At 34.7% G+C, this 15,465-nt stretch overlaps 1 protein-coding gene across 1 annotated transcript; it reads right to left on the bottom strand.

Moving 5' to 3' along the window:
- Nucleotides 1-7,196: 7,196 nt before the first annotated feature.
- Nucleotides 7,197-11,841, bottom strand: LOC102802986 (alpha-tectorin-like). The gene is made up of 8 exons (XM_078013595.2): nucleotides 11,690-11,841; nucleotides 10,327-10,351; nucleotides 9,835-9,981; nucleotides 9,540-9,681; nucleotides 9,226-9,290; nucleotides 8,690-8,928; nucleotides 8,306-8,592; nucleotides 7,197-7,373 (listed from the first exon to the last, which is right to left on the bottom strand). The coding sequence occupies exons 1-8, from the start codon at nucleotides 11,747-11,749 to the stop codon at nucleotides 7,370-7,372; spliced, it is 969 nt and encodes a 322-aa protein (XP_077869721.2). The 5' UTR covers nucleotides 11,750-11,841; the 3' UTR covers nucleotides 7,197-7,369.
- Between the last annotated feature and the right edge of the window lie 3,624 nt (nucleotides 11,842-15,465).

Raw genomic sequence — 15,465 nt, 5'->3', positions numbered from 1 at the left:
AGGATGAGGGTAAACTAACACCTTGTTTTGTATGAAAACTTTGAAAGTATTCTCGTATACTGCATAAATGATCACATAGAATGAGTTTACGGTTAGATTTAATTTCCGAAATAGAAGAAGAATTAGAAGCAGTAGAAAAAGTGCTGGTAGATGTTTTTTAACTGCCGGTTTTCACATGGCGTGGATCGTGTAATTTGGTTTATACTTTGCTTTTGGAGTATCGATGTGGTGAGACATAGTAATACTGGGTTCTACATCAGGCATAGTATAATTTAGGTAATGCTGCAGCTGCTCGCCCTCCATGTCGCTCAGTGAAAGTTAATTTAAGTGTAGTGCACAGGGTTATCTATTGATAACGCATTTGAATATTTCATATATCGCCTCATAAGCGTTTTTTTCTTGCATTCATAAAGAGTAGTTTTGGAAGACTAGTTTGTTAAAGGCAACCGTGATATATACAACAGATGCGACATAACCATGTGTTTAGGTTATAATCAAATGTATTACAATGAGCAACATGAACAGAATGTAATTGAATGTTGTTTTACTGATATAAATATACTAGTGTTCTATCAAAACAATTTTACAGCCCTCGCTAATCACCGAGTAATCTTTGCAGACGATCGAAATCATGTTTTAAACATTTCCTTGTGTAACCTTCTCACTTTCCAGTACCGGCTAAAAGGGACTATACATGGGAGGAGAACATATAAGTATCCTAGGGCTGACACGTCTACCGTCAAAATTGACTTCAGTACCATGCAAGAAATACAACACAGTAAAAACCATTGGTATGTATCGATCATCAGGTTTAAGAACAAATGACAGATTAGTCAAAACACACTTTACTCGAATTATAACACTAGAGGGTGCACTCAAAGGGTCACGCACTTGTCCGGAGTTACCCAGGTGACATACAACGCATTTGTTAGCATATGTCCCCAATTAAAGCCGAGGGGTGTACCAAAACAACCCTATTATAAGTGGTATGCCAAACAATGCAAATCAACCTTCAAATATGCGGCATGTCATCATGGCAACACAGGAGACATATCAAAGCAACCTTCAACCTCGCTTTAACAAATATACTGAAGGTATACTCCCCTTTGATATTTTCTTTAACTAGTAATACTAACTTAAACTGGTGATAACTATTACTCAGTAAATGCTGCTTATATCATAACACAGCTAAATATGATATCAAAAATAACAATACACTGTCAGATAATACTGTGCAAAACACTACCAAAACTGCCAATAACTGTCCACTACATGCTTGTTCACAGCAGGCGATGCGAGAACTGATTATTCTTGGCCGGTCACAGCTACAGCGCACTGGTATACTACTCGTCAATCAAAGCACGATAAATGTCACAATCACTGTTGTCGTGCAGGAAATTGTTCGAACACAGTGATTCAGTATGCCAATTGCGTCGGGTATCACTATACAATGTATCCAATGCAATATCCACGATCGAACAGTATTATCAGGATTACGGGCTCGTTGCAAGGGCGCTACCATATTGTTTACATCGTAAACGAAGTCAAATGACGTCACGACTTGGTAATACTCGGCAGACGACACCTTATGGGTTTCAAATTCAAAGTTAATTCAATTACACAGCTGACAGATTTCAAATAAAACACACTCAAATGTAAAAGATATTAAAAACGTTATTAAAATTACAAGCAGATAAACGATACTGTCTGTAGTAAAATACAATACACGAAAAGGTACGTCTAGACAATGACGTCATAGTTATTCTCATGCACTCTCGCTCACAAGGAAGGGCCGTTTCAACCAGGGTACTGACTGTACACAACACTTGGTTACGCTTAGTATTTTTAAAAATAGGACAATAAGGCATCAAATCATCATTTGTTGCTGCAAATAAATTATAACAATGCATACATGTATTTTGAAAGTTGACTCTGTGTAGTTTCAAGGGAATCCATGTGTTCGCGCTGTGTTTAGTGTGAGCAGATGTTTTTAATATATCTACATAGAGAGGGCGCTCATTTATATCTTTTTTTGAACTGTTGAATGAATTGAACTGCAGAGGCGCTGTTTCAAGGCATTTTTGTTATTTCATTACATTCATGTGGAAGACAGTGGAAGTTGCAATGAATGGGTAACTTATTAAATAATTAAAAAAAATATTTATTTATTTTTAAAAAGAATTTTTCAAATTTTGTTTGTAATAAACGTAATAAACTTTTTATCTACAACACCAGCAATACACAACTTAACAATTTGTCACACCTGGAGCTGAATTTGGTTTTATAAGCAGATGCTTACCAGCAACTATACCACTACGTCGCCCGATATGCAAGAGAAGATTATGAAACAATAATAATAATACATTTTAGTGACGTCTTCCCATGTACAGATTACAACTCTAACTAACTGCACATGTCTGCCATGCATTGGCCAGAGCTCCTCAAAACACGTTTTTTGCATCAGATAGTTAGTAAGTCACTCCTACGTTTCTGCTACCCTGTTTTGTGAATACAGCAACCACAGGATTCCACCTGTGACACTAAATAAAATGATAGAAAATGCAGAATATATGTTGGTATTTATAAAACGAAGTAATATTCGGTAATCGTCACTCGTGGTGTCAGCACAAATATTTTTTATCACATAAGTTTCTATGTATCAAGGGTTAAAAAATGTATGCAAACATCGCACAAAATAATTATTGGTATTTACTTATAACAACCCAAATATAAGAACTCGTCATGCGAGTCATTATGATTAAATATTTAATTATTATACAAGTTTTCTGTAAGCACAATGTCTTTGCTAACAATGTTGAAATTTTTGACATAATTATCCCTATTTTGGTGTTATACTGACTAATAATTTGTGCGTAGGTTATAGTACTGTAAAAGCAATACAATTATAACTTTAAAAACGTTGTGTGTATTACGTAATCTACTTATTTGTCTAGTGGTTGCTTGGCGACTATTTTCCACGTGTACATGACTCAGGTCATGGTTTAAATTAGCAGTGTGCTTGTATAAGAGTATTAATTGGGTGTTAGGGGTCTGCACAAACAGGTAATTGTATGGAATTTTACTAGTGTAGCCTGGAGTGATGAATGAGACTAATTTTGCCATGCAAAGTAGGTTAGTGTGCTGGGTAATTCAGCAGTGTGAAGTGGGCAAGGTGCCAACACATATAAAATGCGGCGTGCGAGTGGTGAGCTGTTCCAACGCATGGTGCATTGAAGACAGTTTTAGTGAAAGACTGTCAAGTTGAATTTTGTACTAAGTGTCGTACTGAGCATGTGAATAATTGAACTTATCGGACATTATAAGAGTCTAAGCTTGTTATTTCGTGTCCATGAGGTATATCCGGATGTATTACAAACTCTATTGTAGAGTTTGGTTCGTAATACATTGTACGCCTTCGTGTGGAATTGTGACAAGTATTCATTTGGCAAGTAATATTTTCCATGAGAACTACCAACTTTTGTGTAAAAATCCTCACCAGCTTAATAAAGTGTGCGAATTCTATATTACACACTGTTTTTCTGTTTCTAATATACATTAAATATGTGGCTTTCCGGATATATCTGACATCAGCAGAAAGGCAGGCATGGTAACTTGAAAGACGTAATTGTAATTCCACGTGATTATTGTTGTTTCAACCATTTTCACTTTAGATTCCATGAGCTTCACATACATTTTTAATAATTGATTCGAAGCTCCACATTTCTTGTTGCAATTGCAAAAAGTACTTTTCATCACCAGAATAGTTTAATATACACATATGCAGATGTCATAAATACTCCGGGAAATGCTTAATCGCATTACAACCTATGAGGAAGTAAAAAATCTGAATACCAAAAACACGTCTCGGCGTGTAATTTTAACCTTAAATAACTCCATTTGACATTTGATATATATTTAACATATACTATTTTAGTTTCAACAAAATAATAACTATTAATGCATCATTAAATTTACTTGTCCTGTTATTTGTTTAGTTAAATTTAATATTGATGATGCTCATATGTCAATGACATAGATGAAAATTCAAATCTATAAATAAATAGTGGCAATAGTAGGAATAATTTTTGCGACAAAATAGATGACAGACACATTGTTTGAAATTGTCATTGCTCATGGAACATGATGATGAGCATTAGTTTATTTATTACAATCGCAACAGACCCAATGCCCAATGTAAATATTAAACAATCGATATACGCCCTCACGCAATAACAGAAAAAAACACACATCAAAATAAATGTTAATGCGAAAAATTTAGAAATAGATGTCAAGCAAAGAAAAAACTTTGCAGACATACCTGGTTTAAAAATCCCCTGAACTACTTTTGATTTGAAGCACACTCATTATACAATTTTAGAGAGCAGAGAAGAAATGAATGTTTTTTAATATCAATCCAATTAACTATACATTATCTAAACTATATATAATCTATAAAACAGCACTTTTTTTGTGAAATGCTGTTAAACCGAAATGTCAACATGCATCATGGTCTGCAACAGATTAGGCACACTTTATAACATAAATATTTTTAAAATACATTTTTTAGGTTTCAAACAAGATTAAAAATTAAATCTTACTAAAATATATAGTCATTTTAAAGAATTGGTGAGTATTTATGAGACCAAAAAATATAAGATTTAAAATAAACGTTTTCATTGTCATATCAGATAAGACTCTTTAGTATTCAATCGATGATGCTTCATCACTACGGAAGTCATCAACAAAAAAATAATTTTGCCAAACGAATATTGACAATCAGGATTTCTTACAAATTTAGCTGCTTTTGTCAATAAAGCTATGCGGCTCCAGCAGAGAAATTAGGGCAACATTTTTGTAATAATCCCCAATACATTTCGTATCCCAGTAAGGTCGCTCTTAGACAAAATAATATTTAAATTTGTATTTGTTTGGGATAGGAAAAGAGTCATTAATTCTCCTACAGTCTTTACAACTTCTAACAGAGCAAACAGGCGTCGGGACAAGTTCAGAGCACCACTTTCATGCATATACTCTAATCTTTATCAAAATTATGTTTGACTAACTCTATTGCGGGAAGGGGGTTGTTTAATATGTCCTGTTCCCTTGACTACTATAAAATCTATTTACGCAAATTTCGTCCAGGGGTAACCAGAAACTAAGACCTTTAAATCTTTTTTTTCACTTTCTGATAGAGCAAAGTTTTCAGTTTAGTATCGATTCAGAAAATATAGAAGAGTTATTAAACCTGACCAACGCAATATTCTGTATTTTTATTTTATCATGATAAAATTTCAGCATATTAATTTGACACTTTTGTCATCAACCTTTCTGAGAACCGGATATGGACCGTAAAACATGGCATCTAGAGCAGAACCCACAGCTGGCAATAAGCCAACAACCTTTCTCCAACCCTGAATGACTGTGTCTTAATTTGCTTATCGTTGCGTAATTTTGTTGTTGTCTTTTGCTGGGCTTAGTCTTTTCCACAAAACGAAACAAAACAAAACCCTAATCTGAACCCTAACCTTAAATTTTGAACAACTTCAAACATCGCCATGTCACAGAAATAAAGTTGTCGAAAATATTTAGTTTCCACCTTATTTCCGCCTAATTTGCAACTCGATTCATTTGTGCTTACATGACGTGACAGCCTTTTTGAAATTGTTGAACACTGATGGCGCTTTCGTTTTGTTTCGTTTTGTTTCGTGGAAAAGACTAAGCCGTTCAGCTGTAATAGTAAATACATGTATTGTGACAATGCCCAGTTAGCTAGCGAGGCTTGCCCAGCTGCAGAATTAGGATAAACCGCATGTATTGTCGTTGATAATTAATATTCTTTTGTTCGTGCAAGACGACTGTGATGACGAGTTGACAGTTGACACCCAGCTTCAGGCCAGTGCTGTGAGTTGCAGTTCACCTCCAGTGCAGTTCAGTGCAAATGTCGACATGGCAGTTCGCACACGTTTCAAGATAATACCTGGCCAATATGTTACTTATGACTTATACAAACAATCTGCATTTACTCTACTTCATAAAACCAACATTATTTGGAGACCTATATTTCACACGAAAGCGTTGTTTGCTTTTCTACACAGATTTTGCTCAAGTAGCTTGACATTACGGTTGTAATGTACTCTTGTACTCGTTGGCTTCGGTGTTTAAAGCTAAAGAATTATTTCGTTTGTGTGGACTTGAAATCTCAGTAGAATATTTGACCCAGGTAAGTTGGCAATTTCGAGCTGGGCTATTTTGATAAATAGTTTAATAAATATTAAAATCTTATTGTAATGTATCTTGCAGACCGATGTGTAATTTATATTACCCCAATCCGGGCAGACATCCGGGCATTTTCACCACCTGGCAACCATTGCGGTGAAAACAAAGGCCAAAAACCCGCAGAAAAACGGTACTTTGGGATGGTTGTTGGGACACTCCCGAACAGTGTAACAAGATTAGCCCTGCATGTGTAACATATTTAAATTTGGTTGTTCAGGATTATTTCAAGGTTGAGTTTATGTTGTTTTCTCGAATTTTCACGGACTCGACCAGCGCTCCACAGCAGCGCGCACAAAGCCCATAGAAATGCATGGTACAGTGGTGCGCGTCTTAGCAACGTGGAACGTCCTGTGACGTAGCTCCACCCCGAGATTATACTCTTTTCATAAGTCAAGCGCCCTCAAATACTTCCTGTTTCAGAAGACCTGAAAGAGAGGCCAGTAGGCATAGAAACCCCGCAGTCTCCATAGACAGACATTGGCTGGTTCCCGCCTCAAGTGTCTTGGCGTACCAAGCTTCGGTTCTGGTTGGTCACTTTCTCGTTGCTTGTTCTTTATCCCTTGGTTACCTGATGTTGGCACTTACGCTCGTGGCCCTAGAGTAGGGGTTTCCATTTACTCACGAAAGTTGGACGAATATAAAACTGTTTCTTTTGTTATAACTTCGCACAAAAACAGCGAGAAATGCCAGAAACAACTTAAGTATATAAGGCTAAGCAAGCAGAATGTATGGGCACGACGTAATGAAGACTTGTTTGCAGAAAAAGAATTTTATGTTATCAAATTACGTCATTTAGTCACGCGACTTTGGGCAGGAATCCCGGCCCAGTGGAACAATGTGGCCATTACTACGTGAACCAGCGAAAGACAGATGATCTCATTTGCTGCTATACAAAGAAATAATTTTGAATGATCAGTGGATTATTGATTTTGCTTGCTTTTTATTGAACCTTGTTGAGCAATGGATGCAATAGAACATATTTACTAATTTCCCCCCAAAAGCCACCATCATAAATTGTTAACAGATATGGATCTCTAAAATTAATGAAGCTGTCACGACGCCCGTCGTTTCGTCAGTTGTTGGCTTCCTGGTCTTATCTATAACATGAACAGATAAAATAAACTAGCTTTATCAATTTGTGAATACTGAAATAAAAATTACCATTGTGACATCTCATAGTATTTGGGTTCAAGCTCAAAGACAACAAAGCAATTTCGTAATCAATAAGATGGCGGGATGGCGGCATGACAGCCATTATGGTGGTATATATGGCCAACTGTTCTAGCCACATGATTGGGGGGCTGAATGCATCTCCGAATTTCAGACATATCGGACCAATAGAATAACATATAAAATAACAAAATGATCAGATAAAGTACTTATGGGAAACAAATGACGAATTTGTCAAAATTTTCCCAAAAGACGTCCAATATTATAATTTTTATTATTTTGACAATATATGCTACATACCAACTGTTGTTGGCAAGTGAGTTGATTGGTTAATCATATATCCTAAAATATTGTCACTTTTGTCAAAACCTATTTTTTGGTTTCGTAAAAAGCTCCTACTATACATTTTACATGCGCAATATGGATTTTTGGATTATGGAAGGAAATATTTTTCTACTCTGCGATAGAAGAGAGACACAACATATACTATATGACAATTGTTGTATTGATTTGAAATAATTCCTTAGATCCAATCCAAAATTCAGATCAATATGTTCATTGGCAAGCAATTAGATTTGTTGGCGTCGATTGTCGGTTCACAGGAAAGAATCATGGCGCCAGATATCATGTGATCGCTACAGATTTTATTGGAAATTATTGTAGTTCATGTCCAAAGAATTCGCTCGTGTACTCCCTAAAATTATATCCAGAAAATGAGAGTGATGCACGTTTAAAAAAATATCTGCCTGTTTCTATTTACAACTGATCCAGTCAGAAGAAACAAATTCAAAAACAATCATACAATAATGAGAGAGGACTAGTCTTTAGTTTAATAGATGTACAGGGAAATTCAACTTACTTCTTATCAGTTACTTTCCAGCTTTCACCAAATTCAATAGCGTTTTTTGTAATAGTACCATCAGGTTTCTGAAAGTCATTGCGGGGATCATCATCTGCATTACCCATCAGACCGCATAGCTTACCGCTGTAAAAAGAGCCAGAGTAGGATACATCTAATGCGTGCTTTCTCAGGGTCCATTTAAGTGAGAATGTCGTGTCCTTTGATGTGAAATGCAGTTTAATATCTTTCTCTTCTTCCTGGACTGTTATAACTTTTGCGTCAGTCACCTGTCCACCTGTACGTCCCTGTTGAATGAGTAATTGTTTATCATCTTGTTATGATCGCTGAATTAAAAAAGAAATTCTGATTGTATTATCACAATACTACACACTGACAACTTACTGTGGTAACATCACGTCCATCAATAATTGCGTATTGATTTCCAACAGTTACATTGATTGCAATAGTCCGCGTCTTGATATTGTCTGGTGTACTATCTTCTCTTGGTTCAAATTTGGTTGTGACTTCAAAACTAGGGTTTTCGCTGCAGTCCTTGAATAGATGATACCATCCTATTCCTTGGAAATTATAAGTACGTTCATCGAATGTCCTCATATGGGGCTCACAAACGGGACCATGCTCTAATAAAGACATTGATGCACGGTTTATATTTAATTTTGCTGTTGATGTACATCAGACAAGTGAAAAACACATGATATTATTTTCAGGCATCGGTCAAGTTTATATTAATGTAAGTGTGATTGTTTACTGCACGCAAATATAGCATGCAACTGATATAGATGCAAAACAATATAATTGGGATTATTGAACCAAAGTGTTCTACAGTAAATGTTTTATGTGGCATGGGTCACCACCAACACACTGAAGTGATAGAGCAACTGATATTATGTGGAAATTGATTTATAAACCATACTCACGCTCGCAAAATGCACTGGCTCGTACCACGGTACAATTAACGTCATTCCATTTGCCCGCTAATTTCCTGTCAAATATTAGATCATTAACTCAAATATAATTGCGTAAGCCACAACAAATCACCATACAATCTTTCGTCATTTGGCATTTTTTGTATCAACTAGGTCAGATGATTATTTATAAAATAGTTTGCACTGCAAGAAAAGTCTTGTCCCTCACCCTAAAAAATATTATATATACTATATAAAAAAGATATTTTTCATCTTTCTTCATACTAACGACCGCTCGTGTTTTAAGTGATACTACCTTTACTTACCAGACCTCAACACAGTTTTCCGCTCCATGCTCATTATTTGGCTCGTTTGTATCCCAGTTGCTGTAGGTAATTGGGTGGTTATCTGAGCAGTAAGTGAAATTCCCTTCATGGTTCTCATCGCTTACACCAATCCAATAAAACCCTATTAAAATTAAAATGAAATGAGGCAATGTAAAACAATTACTATTATACACATACATATTTACAAAGTTGTAATTACTTTCCATTGATTCATGACAAAAACATTAATATAGAGCTTCCAACAACTACGATATAACTTCGTTTGCAAATATACCTGCCACATATAATTTCATTATCTCGTCCATTTGAAACTGAGTTCTGGGTTGTGCGAGTTGCCAATTCTTTTCTTCACATGCAGCTTTTGCTTCGTACCAGTCCATTTGTCCATCTATAACGTGGTACTCCTCTATGATCGGTATAGCTACATTGTAAATATTTTGATAGTATTTATAATTCATATATATTTAAGCAATTAAATTGTCTTTGACAAATTAGTACAGTAACATTGATAATATTCGTATCAATTTACAATGGTCAATCTAGTATAGATAAATAATCTCACATAAATACATCCTACATTTTCTCTAAAACCGGTAAGTTAGTAATTTTCAAATGTGTCAATTGTTTTAAGAACACAACAGCTTAAATAAAAACATTGAAATCTTTGTATTCTGCAACACCGTGAACACATTTGTATTCTTTCATAACTTGATGGAATAGATATTGTTGAAACTTAGAATAGGTTTCTAATAATTGATATACATACCTGAGCTGCGCTTTTCGACTAATTTCTGGAAAGGAAGAAAAAAAAGGACTAAAATAGTTTTAATGCAGTCCTCAGGTGGACATCCGGGTATTTCCTCCACTTTCCAACCATCTCGATGAATACAAAGGCCGATAACTCTTAAAAAAGTACTTTGGGGTAGTTGTTGAGACTCTGCTGAACAGTGTAACAAGATCAGCGTTCCACAACAGCTCGCGCAGTGCCAAATACACGGTAGAGTGGTGCGCGTCTTAGCAACATGGAATGTTCTGTGACGTAGCTCGCCTCTAAGGATTGAGACGATAGCTGTAAATCTAACACTGACGAGCTTCAGTTCTCAAAGACCGATGTGTTACTGTATTGTGTTGAATTGTCCTCATCATTCAATCTGAATTATTGATGCCAAGACTTGGATAACGTCCATCAAACACCAGTTTTAGCATGTCACTTTTGAAAACATATTTACCCGATCTTTATTAATTGTTAAAACGTGTTTTTGATCTGAGCAATGGCGTGATGTAACTTCGCGGGAACAATGTAATAACAGTCTCGTGTGTTTTTGTATAAAAGGCTTATAATTTAATTATAATTTAATTCCATAATGTTTTGTCAGTTTTCTAGTGGACAGTACGCACATAGTAGCACAGCCACGATATTTTTAAAAATGTTGGAATTCAATTACAATTATAATTATAATACTGTACCCCCACATATGCTATCTTACTATCAACTAAACATAACGCTTAATTATGCACATAAGCTTATCGGTACGCGACATTGGTCTACGGTCACTGATGTTGTGATAAAAATCTGAATTCAGAATTGTCCTCAGAACAAATCTATATGACATGTGCACTGTTGATGAAGCAAATAATAACATGTACCTATAACATGATCGACTCTGATTTTCTAAAAATAATCGTAAGGTGGTAAATGTATAGAGTTATCAATGACATCACATACACTTATTTGATTGTTTGGGATATTTGGATCAACAGCTTGCATGGTAAGGTAGGCATTATAAATATATATTACAGGAATTTATAGATTTTGTACTAATGTATTTATTAGTGGCAACTTCGCAAAGCTTTAACCATGAGACACATCCATGGTAATCACGTGATCATGAATAGCTGCAGCGATTGGCTTATAGAATTTGCAAGATTCTGTAATAGAAGGAGGGAGAAGGGAGGAAGAAGAGAATTCGGCATCGAGGCGTGACCTCAGCTGACGGTTTCGATGAATAAAGCTGGACTATCTATGTGTAAATGTTATCAACTAAGCGAGACAAAGTTCCCTGAACACAACGCCTGAGTTCCCAACAATTTACACAATAAGCTGTAACTTAATATGAGAGTGAACATACCTCGTGTGGGACTGCTAGAGTCAAACAAGTAACCGCAAGGATCAATAATAAACGTAACATCGTGGCTGTATTTCGTAGAATACTCTTCAACGAGAAATGTTGTGCAGAGACTTCAGACAAACACCTGCAACTGCTAGATTTGATCCGCTCGTTCGATTTTATCGATAATATTTTGATGACGCGCGTGTTTGTAATCCCTCCATTTGGGAGCATTCCTATTGGACAAATAAATTATTGCACACGCAACTGAATTACGTCGCGCATGCTCATTTTCATTTTTTACGTAGCAACTACTGGTAATGGTGTAAACCATATATCGCTGAGAAATACACTAAATATTGCCATGTGTAACGTACGCTACTGAGGAAAAAAAGCTAATACGTATGTCATGATGTCTAGAGAGAAATAAGAAATACATTGATATAAGAGTGAGTCAAGTATATTTTCCCATCTTTTCTCTAAGACGATTTAAGTCAGTCACTTCATCAGTGTAAACCGGAGTCCTAGAGGTGAGACAAATTAGCCAACACGTGATCTCTTGTGTTACATTCAACGACGTGTTATTGTCAATCTAAACTACCTATATATCTGCAGCATTTTTTTCAATAATTGTAGTGTGTGTTTGCTAGTATTTCAGAAATTCCAATCATTGGTAAAATTATTATTTATTAGTCTTAATTATCCAACACTTGAACTCTAACAACATTAAACATTTACCAGGCTTTGGTCAAAGGAGTTCAATCGTAGAAAATATTACATTCGGCATGCTGAATTCTTCTGTTCTGAAAATATTATTATTTTCATCTTAATTGTTTTCAAAAACATATACACCGACAATGGGCGATGGTGGATGTATAAGTTTAGTATTTATGTCAGAATATGAGATGTTGAGTATTTTTGTGAAGAATTAATTGCAAACTCATTCATTCATATCTCACTGCTTACTTACATTCTCAATCGCATTCCTGAGACATTTTTCAATTTTGCAAGTAAGTATGTTTTGTCCATATTTCTTTATTTATACTTTGGAGGATCGTGCAACAGTAATATTTACAATACTTCATTTGATTCAATTATTCTGACTAATCAGACATTTTAGTTGTTATTTCCATGCAGTGTGGCCTGAGGCATCTGTTATGAAACATATATTAATAAAATAGTTCTTCATATTAAACTATTTGAAAGATTGTAAAACATGAGCAATTTCACAAATTATTAGGCTTATAGTTAGATTTCAGACGTTATACATTGTAGTGGTATAGGGTTCTCAATTTCAGGTATTCAAATTGAATAAAATAGTTAGAATTAATCCATCTCGTAAACTTTTTACACGTTTTTAAAGACATACTTTAGCACAGTCAAAGTATCTCTTCATCATGTAATGCTTTGTATACTCGAGCCAATAATTTAAATGTTCCGATCCTAATTCAATGTGATAATGTAATTGCTTTTGTTGTGTAATTAGCGTCACATTCAAAATCACTGTCATTATCATTTTCACCATCCCTGCAATCATCATCATTACTGTTGATAATTTGTCAATTACAACAATAAACTCAAATACAATAAACTGATAAATAAAACTGTTAAGAAAACTATTATTTATTGAAAGTATTTTTGAAATGAAGGCAAGATGAAAGAAAATAAATCTATTAACTGATAAATAAATAAATAAATTACATTACCTGGTACTCCTTCATTAAATGCGGATTGTGTCAGTTTGACAGAATGGTAGGAATCTATTCATTAATTAGTTGACATGACATCATTAACATGAGCTGCACTTTTTTAGACAAGAATGAAATTGTTTATTTTATCATCAACTCGTACTTGGTCATGTCATCGCAATAATTTGCTGCCATCCTTTAAACAATTTTTTTTGCTTTATAAGATTTGGCAAGCTGAGACTTGTATATAATATGAAGGTGATGTAAGGTGTTTGGAAATGTTAGCACATGGAAAGGTGTTTTTTTTCTATATGCATATCAAAAGCTAAGTGTTCAATCTACAAGCATGGCAAGCTTAGTAGCTCAGTAGTCTGGCCGAAAGCTGGTGACAGACTTCAGCAAATAAGAACGCCCTATCTTTATCATATTTATAACTAGCACCTATAGCTTTATGTACTTTTATATTTCAAAAACATTTGAAAAATAGTAAATTCCTCTCTCATTGTACTGTACAAAAAAACTCTATGACAAAATTAATATTACATTATTGTATCATATGAAGAATGAAAGAGACTCGACATTGAGATTTTGCTAACATTTTATAACGCCACTAACTGTTTGACGAAATGACCATTTTCGTCAGCCTCTGGTTCTGATGCTGTAGATAACAACATATTGCTGTACTGAATTGTTAATCAGGATGCAGGTGTGCTTTCAAACCCAGCCAGCATAATGATAGGATTATATCAACTATTGTCAACGATTGTAAAAATACTTTGATTGGCATCTCAAATGTAATGTGAATCCATAATGCACTCCATTTGTATAATTAAAAAAAAATAATTAGATGTCCAATTTTAGAAGAACATATTTCTAAATAGCATGACAAAATTCATGAAGTCGGTTATTGAAAATATGAAAAAAGTATATAAGGATCAAAGGGTGCATGATAACAAAACATTAACAGTGTTGTGTGCAAAGATGGGCATAATTATCACGCAAATTAGAATACTACGCGCCATAACAAAAAGATATCTTCAACTAAACAAATAATGGTGAGTTTGTTGTTCAGGCTGTTCATACAAATGAGGGGAAACATTGAATTTTGACGAGTCTAACACACGCAATCTATTTAGTAGACTGCGGGGTCAGTCGTACATTGAACACATGTGGCATATGCACATAGGAAATTTCGAGAAGACGTTGAACACATAATAGTGGGTTTGTTGTTCCAGCTATCCATACTAAAAAAACATTGAATGCTGACGAATCGAAAAATTTTAGTTGTGTGGTCGTTGATTAACCCTAATTACATTGACTCTAAACGCTGTGCTTCTTATATTCATAGCATCTATATTGGTGATAAAATTCATGGAGTCGTTTGGCAAAGACATCAAAATGTATTACTTTACATCGTTTAATTGTCTAGTTCTACATGTATGGTCATACTAAAAAAATAACCTGATAATCCATGGATTCGATTAATCAGACAATGAAACATAGAAAATAAGGAAGTGAAGGTATTGATAATGAGTTGCAAATGAATGATTAGAATTTTAAAATCAAACGTGCATACGTCATTTGTCCAGTTAAATGCGAGGAAATCATATTCATGATTGACATTTTTTTGTCTTGATAAAGAAGTCCAAAGAAGGAGGTCAAATAATAGAAGTGTAGGCAATTTCTTAATGATTCAAAATTAGTACATCGAACAACGTTAATAAAAACTGTTCTGATCATGACATCTATGCTATGTTATAAAACATTAATGGTTCGAGTCGTTAGTGGAATAATCCTGATGTGAACCCCATCACAAATTTCATGAAACCGATTTCTATTGGCTAATGGATTGTGGGGGGTGTTTTCTCAATCCACGCAATGACAGAATATACCTCACTTTCTTGTGACCATTAGCTTTTTCGTGGGATTGAACACTAGTTTTGAACACTACAATAAAGTCTTTGCTCTTTCGTTTTTCTGAATAAAAAACTGAAACCAAAGTTTTGAATTATATTAAGAATAATTCATAACCAAATGTATTCCAAATTCACACTATTTCTTTTTTTACATTTTACACAAAAATATTACAGAATATTTGTTATTTTCTTG

The sequence above is a fragment of the Saccoglossus kowalevskii genome, chromosome 20 (genome assembly GCF_978046115.1).
Source record: "Saccoglossus kowalevskii chromosome 20, keSacKowa6.1, whole genome shotgun sequence".
Classification (NCBI taxonomy): Eukaryota; Metazoa; Hemichordata; class Enteropneusta; family Harrimaniidae; genus Saccoglossus; species Saccoglossus kowalevskii.
Note: the sequence above shows the minus strand (reverse complement) of the source record. Positions and strands in the feature narration are given on the sequence as shown.